Source organism: Solea senegalensis, linkage group LG12 (assembly GCF_019176455.1).
Source record: "Solea senegalensis isolate Sse05_10M linkage group LG12, IFAPA_SoseM_1, whole genome shotgun sequence".
In the NCBI taxonomy this organism is placed as follows: domain Eukaryota; kingdom Metazoa; phylum Chordata; class Actinopteri; order Pleuronectiformes; family Soleidae; genus Solea; species Solea senegalensis.
In genome coordinates this window covers 15396085-15410874 of record NC_058032.1, presented here as the reverse complement: position 1 = coordinate 15410874, position 14790 = coordinate 15396085, and the positions used below count along the sequence as shown (strand labels likewise).

The following is a 14790-nucleotide window of genomic DNA, read 5'->3' as shown; positions in this document are numbered from 1 at the left end:
GTATTACTGTGTATTGAGTGGCTCTGACACTGCTATTAGGGAAAAGGAAAAATAACACATGTTATAATGGTCTCCAGTTTTATGAATTTTATGAGAATGTATCTTGTTGCGGGGAATGTTATTGATGTTATGGTCCATTTGTTTACATCCTCGCAATTATTTATTTTCTCGGCAATGATATTTATATGTATGTATATCTATCTATCTATATATATGTATATGTGTATATGTATATATGGGTATGTGTGTGTATATATATATATATATATGTATATATATCATTGCCGAGAAAATAAATAATCGCGGAAACAGTAACAGTACGATGAAATAGGTATGAAAATATATTTTGGTATTCCTTATTTCGTTAACTATAATAACCTTGGTTGGCAGCCCAGACAGGTAATCAACATAAGGCAATGCATTTGCATACATTTCCAAAAGTTAAACTTGCAGCATTTGACATGAAGCAATTAATTTTCTTCCTGCGACCAGTGGAGCAGTTGTACAGAAACTTAAGCATGTTTTAAATTTGTACGTGTTTACTTAATCTTTGCCATCGTCAAAGGTATTAAAGTGGGTAAACCGTGTATATATATATATATATATATATATATATATATATATATATATATATATATATATATATGTGTGTATATATATATATGTATATGTATATATATGTATATGTATATATATATATGTGTATATATATATATGTATATATATATATATATATATATATGTATATATATGTATGTATATATATATATATATATGTATATATACATATATACATACAGTATATGTATATATACAGTACTGTACTGTGCACCAGTTTTTCTGTCTGTCAAATTCTGTGATCATTGGAATTTGGAATGAAGTGATGCAACTTAAAGCTGGTCTTATATATTAACAAGCTGTCAGTTAGTTTAGCTCATGCAACATGTGTAAGTAATGCTCAAGCATGCCTTGAATAACTTGGCGTAATAGGCGTTTTTTACAGCAGATATTTCTTGAAATGAAATAGTAGGACAAACACATGATTTACCAGTAACATTAATTAGGGTTCCACTCCAGTATTAACAGAGCTGTGTTATTGTTCAAGTGTAAGGGTAGATCACACTAAATACTTGACACCTGGAGAGGATGTTTTTTTTCTTAAGTTTTCTTTTTTTTTGTTTTAGAAAAACAACAAAAAACTGCATAAATATATTCTGGATGTGTTCCAGTAAAGTGAAATAGAAATAATGATCCTCTATTTTCGTTCTAGCATTGCTAAAACAACAAATCTAATGGTGGGCTAAAAGTTGGTGGGCTAAAAGTTTTGCACAGCACTGTACATATATATATGTTTTGTAATATATATACATATACACATGTATACATGTATATGTGTATATATATATATATATATATATATGTATATATATATGTATATATATATATGTATATATATATATATGTATATATATATGTATATATATATATACATATACATGTGTATATGTGTATGTATATATATTACAAAAAATAAAACTAAGCATTTACAAAATACAAAAACAAAATTAAAACTAAAACTAATGAAAAATCCCAAACTAAACCCTTGTCCCCGACCTCCAGCCCAGTCAGCTGGGTTTGGCTGCAGCCTCCTCATAGGCATCATAGCAAATTAATATATAGAGATTCATGGTGCCAATGCTTGTATTACTGCAAAGGTACACATTTCCTGAGAAGACTTCATTCAATGAGATAAAGACAAAGACATTTTAGACAAAATGTTTAATTCTTTATACAAAGGACATGGATTGGATCTTTGTGAAAAAAGCAGCAAAAGTACAATCAAGACAAAGATTGGGCAATACAGGACGTAAAGGTACTGACATTCTTATTGCAATTTCTTCAAGTAAATACCTGAAAAGCAAGTGAGAATATTTGCCAGTATCTCTATTTGAAGTATTGGTGGAAGTGTTTTCACAACACTCACCAGTACACCAGTCTAAACAGAGCTAGGTGTTTTTCAGCATGTAATATTACTGTAGCTGCAGTCTGGGTTTTTTACAGTGGTTAGCTGTTAGGGGGTAAGATCTGTTCGATCTGTTTGACTGGTGACCTGTCGAGGGTGTACCACACCTTTCGCCCAGAGTCAACAGGTTGGTTCCAGTCCCACTGCAATGCAACCCTTGAAAAGATAATGAATGGATATGGAATGGATAAACATGTCGATGGCTGTTTGAGTTCCAAACTGAATACTGAATACAGCCACTTTTCTTCAAGGTCAGGAGGGAGGGGGAAAGCCCCACTTTGTGCCTTTTCTCCACTGGAGGTTATTTAAGAAATGAAAGGGATGGCAGTTGAAAGTAATTATTAAGAATTTCTATCAATCTATGTGTACATCTGATGGATTATTATTGTTTGGATAACAATTGTACTTGCAAGACATTCTGTCCATAGGTTACAGCTGAATTAATGAATACAGCCACTGAGCGTCTCAGGCTGTCAAACAACTGCAGAGGGAGCTGCTGCATGAGGACCACTGCTTCCATTCATCAGCAGCATCGGTCAGTGAATGCAGTAGCTCAGCAGAGGTCACTGTCACAGCATTTTCACAGCTCTCAATTGTCCCGTGTCACCAACCGCATCTAACCATTTTTTTTTCTGTCCTTCCCTATTTGTCTTCCTCCTCTTCCTCACTGTCCTCCTCCTCACTCTCACTGTACTGGTAGTTACAACGGTTGGTGTTCACAAAAAGGTCACTCTCATCATCCTCTGAGTTGCTGACCTCATCTTCGTCGTCTTTCTCTTCTGTCTCCAGCTGTTTGTTTGTCTTGTTCTGCCCCGATGACTCCTCAATAAACCCCTCTGGCCTGGAGAAAACACGCAGAACATTACAAACGCACATACACACTCATAGTAACACAACAAAATATGATGCTTCCTGTGTCTACACCCATTCGATGAAGTTCAGTTCAGTTTGCATTTCCATTTACAAATGTTGAAAAAAACAACTCTTTTTAGTACCCTTCCATGTTCCAATAGGGGACCAAGCACAGTGGTCACTACACTACACTACAGTCCACTGACTGGTGGAAAGAGAATCATTACTTACATTATATGCCACTTGCAGTCTGTAAACCTTCTCTGCAAACAGCCACATGCCAATTCAAGCAAACACAAAATGCTGGATGTTTGTTTACCGTGTCATGTTCTCCCTCTTTGTGAAACATTTAGCCAAGCTACACTGTGTCATACTGGTATGACATCACACTTTTTATGTAGCTGATGCAGTTATCACTCACAACCTGGTGGAAAAACAAGCCAGATCAGGGTGTACTGTTCCAAACTGCACTGTTGCAAGCTGAGCTGTACTGTACCACTCGGTGGAAACAAGGATTTTGGGTGTGTTGTCACTTACCAGAGCTGTTGTTCTTGCAGGTACTGAATGTGATCTTTGTAGAGAATGAAACTGATCTCTGCCTTCACCTTTCCTCCTTCCTCAATGGGATCCACAATCACATAGTCACCTTGAGGATTGGAAAGAAGACGCCATTTAATTGTGAATCAAATAACAATAACTATCTTAAGTAACTAAATAAAAGTTAACAAAAGTATGACACAGTATGAGTGAATAATAGTATTAGAAATGCATATTAGATAATATGTGTATTAAATAAAAATACACATTTATTGGTGAGCTAGTACTTTGGTCACAGTATAGCAATGAAATAAATGTTAAAATATACCACTGATGGTATTTTTGCAGGGGCACTTTTGAGCTCGTATGAAAGCTATTATTGTTCATTTTCATTGTATTCCTGTTAAATGCTGACATTTGTTTCCCTATTTGAAGCCTCGAGTTTGTTGATATTTTTTTTCACTATATCAAGGCAGCTCTCACATTTATGCCACACAGCTATGATAACCAACCTGAGAAAATGGACAATTGCACATATACAGAGAATCATTATACTCAATTGCCTTTTCCATCTTTGAGGTAAAAAATAATAACTGCAACTGCGGTGTCAGTCAGGTTAATGAGTTATATACTATAATGACTTTAATCATAGGACGGAGTTGTCATAACATGACTTTAGTAAAACTAGTAGCTACTGCATATTTAGGTACAACAATGATGATGATGATGAATCATCTTGGACTCAGGAGAGTATTCATATTTAGCTGTATTCATGCTGTTTGTAGCTGCAGTGGTGCTGTTAGCTACTGTAAATAGCAATCAATATGGCAACCTGACCCTTGCAGCTTGTATTAACCACATTATGTAAATATGCAGTCATGAGAACTTTAAAACCACAGTGAGCACAATAAATCAACCATACATCCTGCTCCACCACTTACCTCTCTTAATCCAGATGTTCTTGCGGAACTTGGTGGGCATGCTCAACAGGAAGGTCTCACCTTGAGCTGTTACAGCTTCATGGAGGTTGTTGCCACGGCTACCAGTAACCTACAAGAGCAAAGGCAGGAGATGTGGTTAATACAGCATTAGCTGTTTGTCTGGTGATGTAAAATTGAGGAGTATCAGTCATTAAAATCACCTTCACAATCTGCTGGTTTTCTGTGGGTGTGACAAAGTCTCCCAGAACCTCCTTAACAACGTGTTTGCGTTTGGTGGCCTGTGACATTATAAACAGCGAACTTCAGGCTCTTTTGCCAGCTGTTTAGACAAAATGCACAGATTATGCACACATTAGATGATTACTATTTAAACTTGTATAACACTTTTTCAGTTTTCAAGGTCCAGTGGCTAAGAAATAGTGAAATCTAATGTGAGATTGCGGATTGTGACAAATCATATGACACGTTTTAGAGAAGAAAACCATTCTAGTATGACCAGATACAGAGAACATGCACTGCGACAATACATAATCAGTAGTTGGGTAAAGTTCATATAAAGTACTAATTCTAAAGCAACGGACACACTGGAACTTGAAGTGACGAGAGTTAGCTGAACAAGCTAACAGCAGCTATCTGAACACGCATCCTCCACGTTAAGAGGCTACGTAAGTACCTTGAACGAATGAAAGAAGCGATGATACGAGTCTTCAAAGCACTTGAGTCTTAGACGCTTGACAGCCGCTGGGTGAATTAGTATAAACACTTGACACGGTGAAATGTTATATCACTAACTCCGTGTATGTCCCATGCGTCTGTGTTTTCTGACAACATTAAGTGTTACACTTCCGGTATCAGCAAGACCATCCTTTCAAAATGAGTGCCGACGTGTGTTTTTAATTATCTGTTCCCTAGTGGTAAGAAACGATTGATACTTTTGGAACACACTCCAAACGTGTATTACAACTGAACGTTGTCACTTGCTGCTTATTGTCAGTCTATATACCAGTAAGACAGAACTAGTTTTACCCAAAGTTGCTTGAAGCACGTCTATTAGTTCCGTGGCAGTGGCTTTGCATTGTGGGTAATACAGTTTTGTTTTCGTTTGAGGAACGTTCAAGATGTTTCAGGAGAAGTTCCTGAAAAATAAATTATGTTTATGAATTAAATAGAAACTTTGGCTACACAATGTTTTCATAGTTGATTATCCTCACAATATCGACATGCACAATAGACAGTACATATCTAAAAAGAGTACGGTATGTGCATAGCTCAGAAATGGTCATTGCCATAAATGCATATTGGTGCTAGTTTTGTTTGGCTAAGAACTTACCATAAAGGTAGATCATTATTTTGTTAATTCATTTCCTGCCAAGATGGTGGCCCTTGCACTTGATATGCAAACAGACATTAAATAAATGTTGTTTGTACCGAGCAAATCAAAAAAGAAAACACACTTGAATAGAACTCTTTATTTTTATTCAATCTTCATTCATTTCTCACCAAAACTTTTAAAACACCTCTCCAGTACTTCACAATATCAGCAGAAACAATGGCAACACAACATCCAAGCAGACTAACAACACAGTAGTCAAGCAATAACTAGTGCAAGCCACACACCTTATTGAACATGGGCTCCTTTACTGTAAGGAGAGATGAGATTAAAAAATGAACATGTCTGAAACACAGCAATCACAATGACCAGCAGGTCTAACGGAATTAAATGCACAAAACCCTATTGTACTTAAAATCACAATTCATGTTTCTCAGCCAAGCTAGCTTTAATTGAGGTGGTATGTTTTTAGTGGAAGGTGTGAAGTTGGAACACAAGTCTGGTTTAACGGAAAACTAGTTACAGCAGATCTTTATGACCAAATTCACTTTACCAAGCTAAAGTGACTCATAATCGACTTACTTCACTGATGTGACACAGAAATCCAGTCATCGATTCAGATTCTTCAGTTAGATTTGTGTCACATTAATACGTGTTCCTAGATCAGATATATACAATCTGATATGTGGCCAAGGGACACAAATGGTCATGTTGGAATCAGTGCAGCTTTTTGCTTCCAGTGTTATGTTGCTATTAAACAGCACTGGCAACACAACAATAGAGGAAAGTTGTGACAGCAGTCAGTGGATAGAGGTATAAACCTGAGTTTTAGCTAACATTTGGGACAATGGAGTAATCCACGCCACACTGAAGGGAACCATTGGAAATTAAGCAGTGTCCGGGTGCACATGTGGGTCGTTTCACAGGACAGGTTCGTTCACAATGTGATTGCTAATGTGAATCTAGCCTACATGTACTGTATGTTTGTATGAATGTTGTAATAATATGTGGTTAGTGGTTTAATTGACTACAGCAGAGGAGCACATCCTGTTGATCCCACATGCATTGGACCCTCTGTACAGGTAGTAGTAACCCTGAGAGAGGGAGAGAGAGAGAGAGAGAGATAATTTTAGTCACACACACAACTTTATGTGGGCAGCAATAAAGTGACATAGTACAAGCAGTGGGTGCTGTGCCAATCTCAGCTGACATAGGGCAATAGGCGGGGTCACACCCTGGACAGTGTGTAGTTAAACATGCCCAGAGAATCCTCTATGACCCTTCCCATGTTGGGCATTGTCAGTAAGACACCTAGTTAAAAATTGGTTTAAGAACTAATTGTCCATTGTCTATCACAGACCTTAACAGTAGCCTAAAATAATCAGTGATAATTACATGAAAAGTGCATTTCAATTGACTCCTCTTTTAATGTATGTATTTATTTACCCTCTATTGCACTTGATTTGTACCACAAGCTCGAGACTAATTTCCCAATGAGGACAATAAAGTCTGCCCCCACACACACTCAGCATCGGCAATGGCAGCATTCGGTAAAGCCCCTTTTGTTACCTGCTCTCCATAATCCTCCCCCCAGCTGTTTTTGATGGCCCAGAACGGGGTGCCTTTACCTGAAAACACAGATACATCCAAACAATGCACATTACTTTATTCACACAATGATCAAATGTGTTGGTCTCTTGAATCGTATGAGTAAGGTGTGTGTAAATGAAGAAATGATAAAAAAGAAAGGGTGCAGAAAAGGAAACTCACGTTCTCCATATCCCACCAACAGCACAGCGTGGTCAATCATCCAGGGGTTGCAGAAGATTCTCAAGGGGTGAGACACACCCTTCCTGTAGAACTAGACATTGAAGAGACAGTTAAAACATGGTTATATGCTGGTGTTGAAATGCTTGAATAAATATGATGAATTGTGACATAATTCGTCATTGTTAGGATGTCTTATTTGTCCCCCTGTCCATTAAATTGACACAATGTAGGATTTCCACCTATATATAATGTCTCCAAGATCATTTTGTTCTTGCCTTTGATGACTCCAATGCCTGTCACGTGACCCAGACAAATGTTCCTTGAATTAATAAGAGATAGTAATGACTCAGCTGCTTACCTGCATTGCAAAAGCATTCAGTGCAACAGAGATTGGTCCATTCTCAGCGAGCCAAGCTGTGATTTCTATGTCAAACAAAAAACAAAGACCAGACCATTTAACATCAAACTGACACTAACACATGGCAACCTAATGAAAACCTGAAAATCAACAATGATCAATTTTTCTAGTTATTAAACAATATTTTAGGTGTCTTAAATGGCGTTTATCTATGAGTGTTCACAGTGCCATCTCTTTTTTCTTTTAAAGCGTACAAAAATGGCAATAAATAGAGAATCATTTAAAAGGTCAGTGGTCTTGCTCTTCAGTACACCTCTGATACTGCCATATTCTGTCCCCTGGTCACTGAGGTCCTCACAAAAACTCCTGTCGTTTCCATTTTCTAGCTTGAAAACAAAAGCAGACAGAGCTTTCATTGTTGCTGCCCCTAAGCTCTGGAACAGTCTCCCATCCCACATCACTGATCATGCTGAATTCCAATGGTAGTCTCACCTTTTGAGTATTGCTTTATATTCCATCTGATTTGGTCTCCTGTTGTTGTAAATGTGTTTTTATTTAATCTAATAATAATGTTATTGTGTTGACAGGTTTCCAGTAGATGGCAGTATTTGACATCTTGTCTTATGTTATGTCTTACTTTTATGCTGCAGAGCATTTAATTAATTAATACTGCTGAATTGTCATTCCCTCTGCATTTTACAGTCCACTTACCCTTCTCATCTTTGGACAGCTCTACAGAACTGTTGATATAAGCAGCCACTTTCTTTGTAGCAAAGTTGCAGTTCTGCTTGTGCCCAGTGTAGGAGTAGTCTGTCTCTTGCTCCAGACCACCTTAAAAACATGCAAGATAAAGTTAAACAAAGGATTAAAAGCTGGCACACAACTACACATTTAACATAAAAAAATATCTACAATCTATCAACAAGAATAGCTCTTTTGATGTTTGCTATGAGTCAAAAAGGAGGTACAATTATCTTATAAATTGGAAGCAAAATGTCTCGTGTTAGCCACACATTTCATTCATACCCAGCTTCTCAATGGCTTCATAAGCATTTGATGGCAGCCCTCCTCTGCACGCCTGGTCCAAACCATCACAGTCAACCAGCTCTGCAAGACAAAGATCAATACATCCATCTAATCATGGCTTTCATTTGTAAAAGTAACCTGTTGTAGAGGCGGTTCACATGTGCTTTTTATACTGCTTTTCCACTGCATGGTCCCAGCACGACTCAACTCGCCTCGGCACGGGACGTTTTTCCATTAATGATATTACCTACTTTTTTTTTAGAAACTGCTCTGGTGAGCCTCCAAGCGGGCTGAGCCAATACTATATGTGACATCGTTAGACTGCCGGCCACTGATGGGTCAGAGTGTCGTCAATGTAAAAGGCATGAGCGTGACGTCGGACACAAGAATCAAACCGAACAATGCTGAACTGTAGATCAATTAAAAAGACGGAAATGTCTAAAACCTCAATATTTAACAGAGGAGTCTGATGTATTTAGCGACAGCACTGCTGAAAGCCAGCGATTGCGACCGGCGAGCTGCATCACAAACCTGCGTATCAACAAACCTTACTGAATAAATTTATCATTGCTGTTAGTTTGCAAACGTCTATATTACCTTGTTCAGACAGTGACAGTAGTGATCCATTTTTTAAGAACCACTGGCCTTCAATGTTGCCTGTGACAGAAAATGCCCAGCAGGATCCACACATACCCTGCAGTAAACACACATACACCTCAATATGCAGTAAGAAGGATCAATGCTATTAGCAAGCTATTTAGAGTGACTGCCCTAGAATTAACACTGTATGCTGATACCTGGTTCTTAACAGGACTGACAGCTCCATGATCACGCCAATCCCAACTGGCAGGAGCAGGACTTCGGGCAGGAGCGGCTGGTTTCATTGGCCGATGGAGAGTCCATTGGCTCAGTAGTGGGTTCAGGTATGTAGAGCGAAACTCTTCCTCTGGAAAAAGCAGAAGGAGAACAGTGAAAGGTCTGTTTTAAAAAGAACAGACATTTCAGACAAAATAATGAAAACACACAAAAAGCAGAAGATTAATTTCCTAACTGGAAACGTTTGCAATACGAGCATGTGCACACACAAAAATGTACCAGTTAAGTCGCTGAACTTGGTGACTCCATACTCAGCCGAGCCTTGATCCAAAGACTGGAGCTTCTCAGCAGTCTTCAGGTTTTCATGGAAAATGCGCAAGCGACGTTCTGCCTCTGTTTAGGTTTAAAGGTCAAATAGACACATTTAAAAAGACTTCCTGAATCATTAATTCCCACTGACAAGTTCCTGTCTGATCCGATTCCATATTCAAATCAATTGGATATTGATTCATTTTCAGACATTTCAGTTTCCAAACCAATTTTGCTAAGTTACAAGAGACATTTTCATTTTCTGGAACATCATTAACGATATAAACAATTGACCCCAAATAATACAATTAACTGCATACAATGAATGTACAGAGTGTAAACCAACACACAACCTTTAATTTTCCATGTTGACCTCTTTAGTATTCCCCAATGATAAAATATATATATTTACAAATATGTAAATATGTAAAGCATACAGACTTACTAATTTTTCTAGTTTGTGTTCAATTGTACACTATTTGTGTAGTTTGTAGTCTTATTTGTGTTGTATTGGATTGCTCATTTAGGATTCTTTACAAGTTTATATGTGACATTTAGTCACTGTTTATTTTCATTTTTGTCAGTCCAAGTTATTTAGATGCTTATAACCAACTTAATGTATGTCTGCTCATTAAAAGCTTTTAGAAGTTCAGGTTTTCAAACAGGATTGACAAAATAGGCTGTGAGTGCATCAAGACTTCAGGGTGTGTCTATGTGTATGTCACTTACCTTCCTGGCTACTGTAAACCTTGTTGTATTTAACCAAAAACTCTTTAAACTGCCCCAATAGCGCCACAGACTCCTGGAAGATAAAGTGCAGACAAACACATGCAGTCAATACAAAAACATCAATTTCAAGTTCAAATAGATATTATTGCACTTGACAACAGTTACAAAGTCAGACAGAAACATGTTGTTGTCATGTCTGTTATTGACGTCACAATGACATAACTTTTACCTCCAGAGGCTGACTGTTGGATTGATCCTCCACCTTATTGGTCTCTTCTATTTGAGGTTCAACTGAAGAGACAGGCAGGACAAACATGTATGAAGTCAAAGTATATGACAGTGAAATACAATAAAGTTGCAATTTGGAGAGAAACAGTGGTGTTAAAAAAAAGAGAGCAGCTTGAAATAAAGCAAATTTTGTTCATTTTACTCCCTCAGTTCAACCTTTTATTCATTATTTTAATTTTGATCACTGCCACTCAATATCTACATTGCATTAACAAGTTTGATTGGACCAATGTCATACATATTCTGAGGATTCTGTTGCTATCACAGAGGAAGCGAAGCATCATGGTTCAGCATTGATTAGAACAGGTTAAAAAACACTATGTTAAAATTACAAGATACAATCTGTATCATAACTATGTTGTTCGATATATTTTGACTGCAGTACATCTGTAACACAAAAGTCATGAATCATCATTAGTGTTGAAGGTATTTAGTGCATTTGGCAGCTGACTGACTGTTAACTGACCTATAGGCTGGCACTTCTGTTTCAGCAGAGTCGAAGTGTCCTGCCAGGGAATGTCCCATACTTCAAACACACACAGTTCTGTCTGACATAGACAAAAAAAAATTGATTGAATGTGGGATAATACCTTTTACACACTGCTAACCAAACTGAAAACATGAATCAGGGTGGAGTTATTTATAACATTTGTGTGTATTTAAATTCATCAGATTTAAACATTTCTACTTATTTCTTTATTAGGTATTCTTTCAATTGAGAATGTTTCAACGATAAACTCATTATGTGTCAGCTGAGTGTGTGCATTTATGTGGCATGAGACACAACGCTTGGGGTTACTTCAAGTCAAGCCCAAGTCACAAGATCACCTAAAAACGGAACAACACTGCTGCAATAACAAATGAGTACACAGCTAGAGTACACATTCTCCTCTGTGGCATTTAGGAAACTCAGAGAATATTTAATTAATTAAAACAACAATCATGTACAGTACTTAATCTGTGTGACTTCATCATTTCTTTGATGCCCTCTCACACACACGAAGACACACACAAAACCTACCTTGAGTTTCTGTGACTCACGATAAAAGTCACATGTCTTGAGCATGGAGGATTTCTTACACTGAGTGTTGCTCACTTCCACTGTTATTGTGTAGCGGATGCCCTTAACCAGCTGGAAAATAGATCAATGACACATAAATTAATATAATTACTGTGCCATTATCACAGGCGTAAATATGCAAGTGAATGATGCTTGAGTTCCATTTTGTTTTCTCAGTTTTAACATGCATGCTGGTTCACTGTCCTGACTGCTTGGAATGAATACTTGCCTCTTATCTGTGCTTTTCCTGCATGTCAATATCTGTCCCATAATTCAGAATTGGAAGATGGTCATGTTGAGAGGAGTGTGTTTATGTACCTTTATTTGTAAGATTAATAAGTGCCGAAATAATTAAACACAAGAATTTCTCTGCGTGCAGAGAACGCAGTGACCAATTTGTGCCTTTATTTTGAAGGTCATCCGCATAGTTTCCGGTCTGTTAATCAAACGTAACCGCAATGTTGTTATTAAATAACAATGCTGGGTATATAACGAAATAAATCATGATATAACCTTTATTCTGTCACAAACATATAATATGATACGAATAGATAACTGCAATGTGAATAAAGTCACTAAATGAGAAACCCTTCATATTTACCTGTTTAGTTGCAGATATGAACCGGCTGACTTTGCGGAGGTGCATGGCGTTTGAGCCCCGGTTGTAACGATCTTCAGCGAACTCTAGAGCCTTCTTCAGGCCCTGGTCGGATTCATGCAGGCGGATAGCAGATCCAGGTGGCCCGAACAGAGGCCGGTCCAGATCTTCACCAAGTCCGATCACCGAGCCCAGCAGGGCGGCCAGGGCCAGCCACAGGATTACCGGACAACCACCGACCACCATGTTGGCCGCGACGTGTTTTTTTGAAGAGAACGGGGACCGATATCCAGCCTGTGATCAGTTAAAACAGCTATGTTTTTTTCCGAGAAGAACAATCGATGATGAGTCAACAGCAGCGGTTGATCACGGTGTTGTTGTCAAACAAGAATTGGACTAGGCTTTGAGGGAGGAGCCAGACCACTGAGCTTATTATTATTGATGAATGAGGCGTGTTCAAGAAACATACCCAAACATTTTTGCTCGACTGACCACACGCGCGTGCGCAAATACTATCTCTTATAAATCCGTAATAACCGGTTATCATCCTAAATAACTTAGAACTAAAGTTGCAACAGTAACTACATAACACTAAAATGCCAGAATAGTTTACGATTCTATTGCATGGTGCGGTAAAAAAACACAGAAGTACGACGGAGGATTCGGACTAAACTGAAAGATCTTTTGAGAATAAATTCGTATTATTAAAAAAGCAAAAACGTGCTAATGATAATAATAATAAATATAATAATAATAATGAGAACAGTAATAATAATAATAATAAAAATTATTGTTTTTATGAATAGCAACAGAAGGCATATGCAACCAGACCAGTGGGCAACTACCAGCCATTTCCTCCTCCACAAAAGAGATGATTTCCTCTGATGATTGAAGTCTGCATGATTCATAACAGACTGTTTCTTTCACAGTCTTTTCAAAGTCCTGAGGCAAATAATAATGTGGTACTGATGTGCGCAAAGATTAATTATTTCTTTATTTGTGAAGCCCAGCCAAAATATAACCTCACAAGGTCCAGTGAGTAAAATCTATTTAAAATGATTTGGAAAAAAATGTCTTCGATCTTTTATTGAACAACAGAATTTTAAATGTCCCCTAAACCAATAAAGCTATTTGTTTCAGACCAAAATGTAAAGTCATATCAGTGTGTTTTAATGCAATTTTAGGAGTTTAAATCATATTTTTACAATCATATTTCCTATTACAATTTTCAACTCTTCCCATGCTTACATATCTGAGTCTTAAAGGTGAACACATCCAACATTATCTAATTAACTGTACAAAAATGTGTTTAGATTATATCAGCTTTTTACAATATTTTTTCCTAATTTAATACTAGTTGATGCCCTCAATCAAAATTGAACCACTTAATTATTAACTCTTATATTAATCAATAAGGTCCAATAAATAAGGATATTACGATAGATTGTCATAGTGTTACAGATGCACTCAGTGTTGGTAGCCTATGTTTCTGAAGACCAATTCAGTCTGATACTTTTTTTTCCAGACTCATATCATAATATTCACTTGTTCACTCGAAGGTATTTAATGTTCAAGAGGCTGGTGCAAGGTCACTATGACCTTTGACCACCCAAATATGATCTCTGAATCCAAGTGTATATTTAATTGAGCCACAACCGATTTTACTTTGAAGCTGAATATAAAAGTGTTGTGTAGCAACATTATTCAGACAAATCTCAATTTTTTTTTTTCAAAAATAGAATTAGATTTATTTCATAGAAATATGAAACAAAAACAGACATGTACAGTAGGTTAAGGCGGCAATGCTAGGCATTAGGGGGGCACTCAGATTGTCAAATTGGGACACTTTCTCCTCGTCCTTTTTCTTCTTTTTCCATAGTTGTCCCTGGTGGACCAGCCAGGATACAAATGCTCATGGTGACGACTTAGTTTGTCAGCTTCATTGAAGTAATGAAGTTTTTCCTGCTCAGATAGACACGTCCATCTCTTCCCAAGCTCAGTATTAATTACTGCACTGTCCCTGATGTTAAGCTCAGCTCCAACTTTTGACCGTTGCTCCTGTCTGAACAGCATAAATGCATTGGGCGGCTTCTTTATGTACGGTTGCCTGGTGTCATCCTGCTGCCTCAATAATTTTCTTTTCCCCAATGTGG

The 14790-nt window shown here is 37.4% G+C and overlaps 2 protein-coding genes across 2 annotated transcripts; both read right to left on the bottom strand.

Moving 5' to 3' along the window:
• Nucleotides 1–1764: 1764 nt before the first annotated feature.
• Nucleotides 1765–5206, bottom strand: eif1ad (eukaryotic translation initiation factor 1A domain containing). Its single transcript, XM_044040451.1, has 5 exons — nucleotides 5027–5206; nucleotides 4554–4672; nucleotides 4354–4462; nucleotides 3413–3521; nucleotides 1765–2864 (listed from the first exon to the last, which is right to left on the bottom strand). The coding sequence occupies exons 2-5, from the start codon at nucleotides 4638–4640 to the stop codon at nucleotides 2666–2668; spliced, it is 504 nt and encodes a 167-aa protein (XP_043896386.1). The 5' UTR covers nucleotides 4641–4672; nucleotides 5027–5206; the 3' UTR covers nucleotides 1765–2665.
• Nucleotides 5207–5824: 618 nt separating this feature from the next.
• ctsf (cathepsin F) lies at nucleotides 5825–13057 on the bottom strand. The gene is made up of 14 exons (XM_044040449.1): nucleotides 12641–13057; nucleotides 12001–12111; nucleotides 11446–11527; nucleotides 10921–10982; nucleotides 10692–10764; nucleotides 9933–10046; nucleotides 9635–9783; nucleotides 9435–9531; nucleotides 8838–8918; nucleotides 8523–8642; nucleotides 7812–7876; nucleotides 7454–7544; nucleotides 7253–7311; nucleotides 5825–6777 (listed from the first exon to the last, which is right to left on the bottom strand). The coding sequence occupies exons 1-14, from the start codon at nucleotides 12881–12883 to the stop codon at nucleotides 6703–6705; spliced, it is 1422 nt and encodes a 473-aa protein (XP_043896384.1). The 5' UTR covers nucleotides 12884–13057; the 3' UTR covers nucleotides 5825–6702.
• Nucleotides 13058–14790: the final 1733 nt, after the last annotated feature.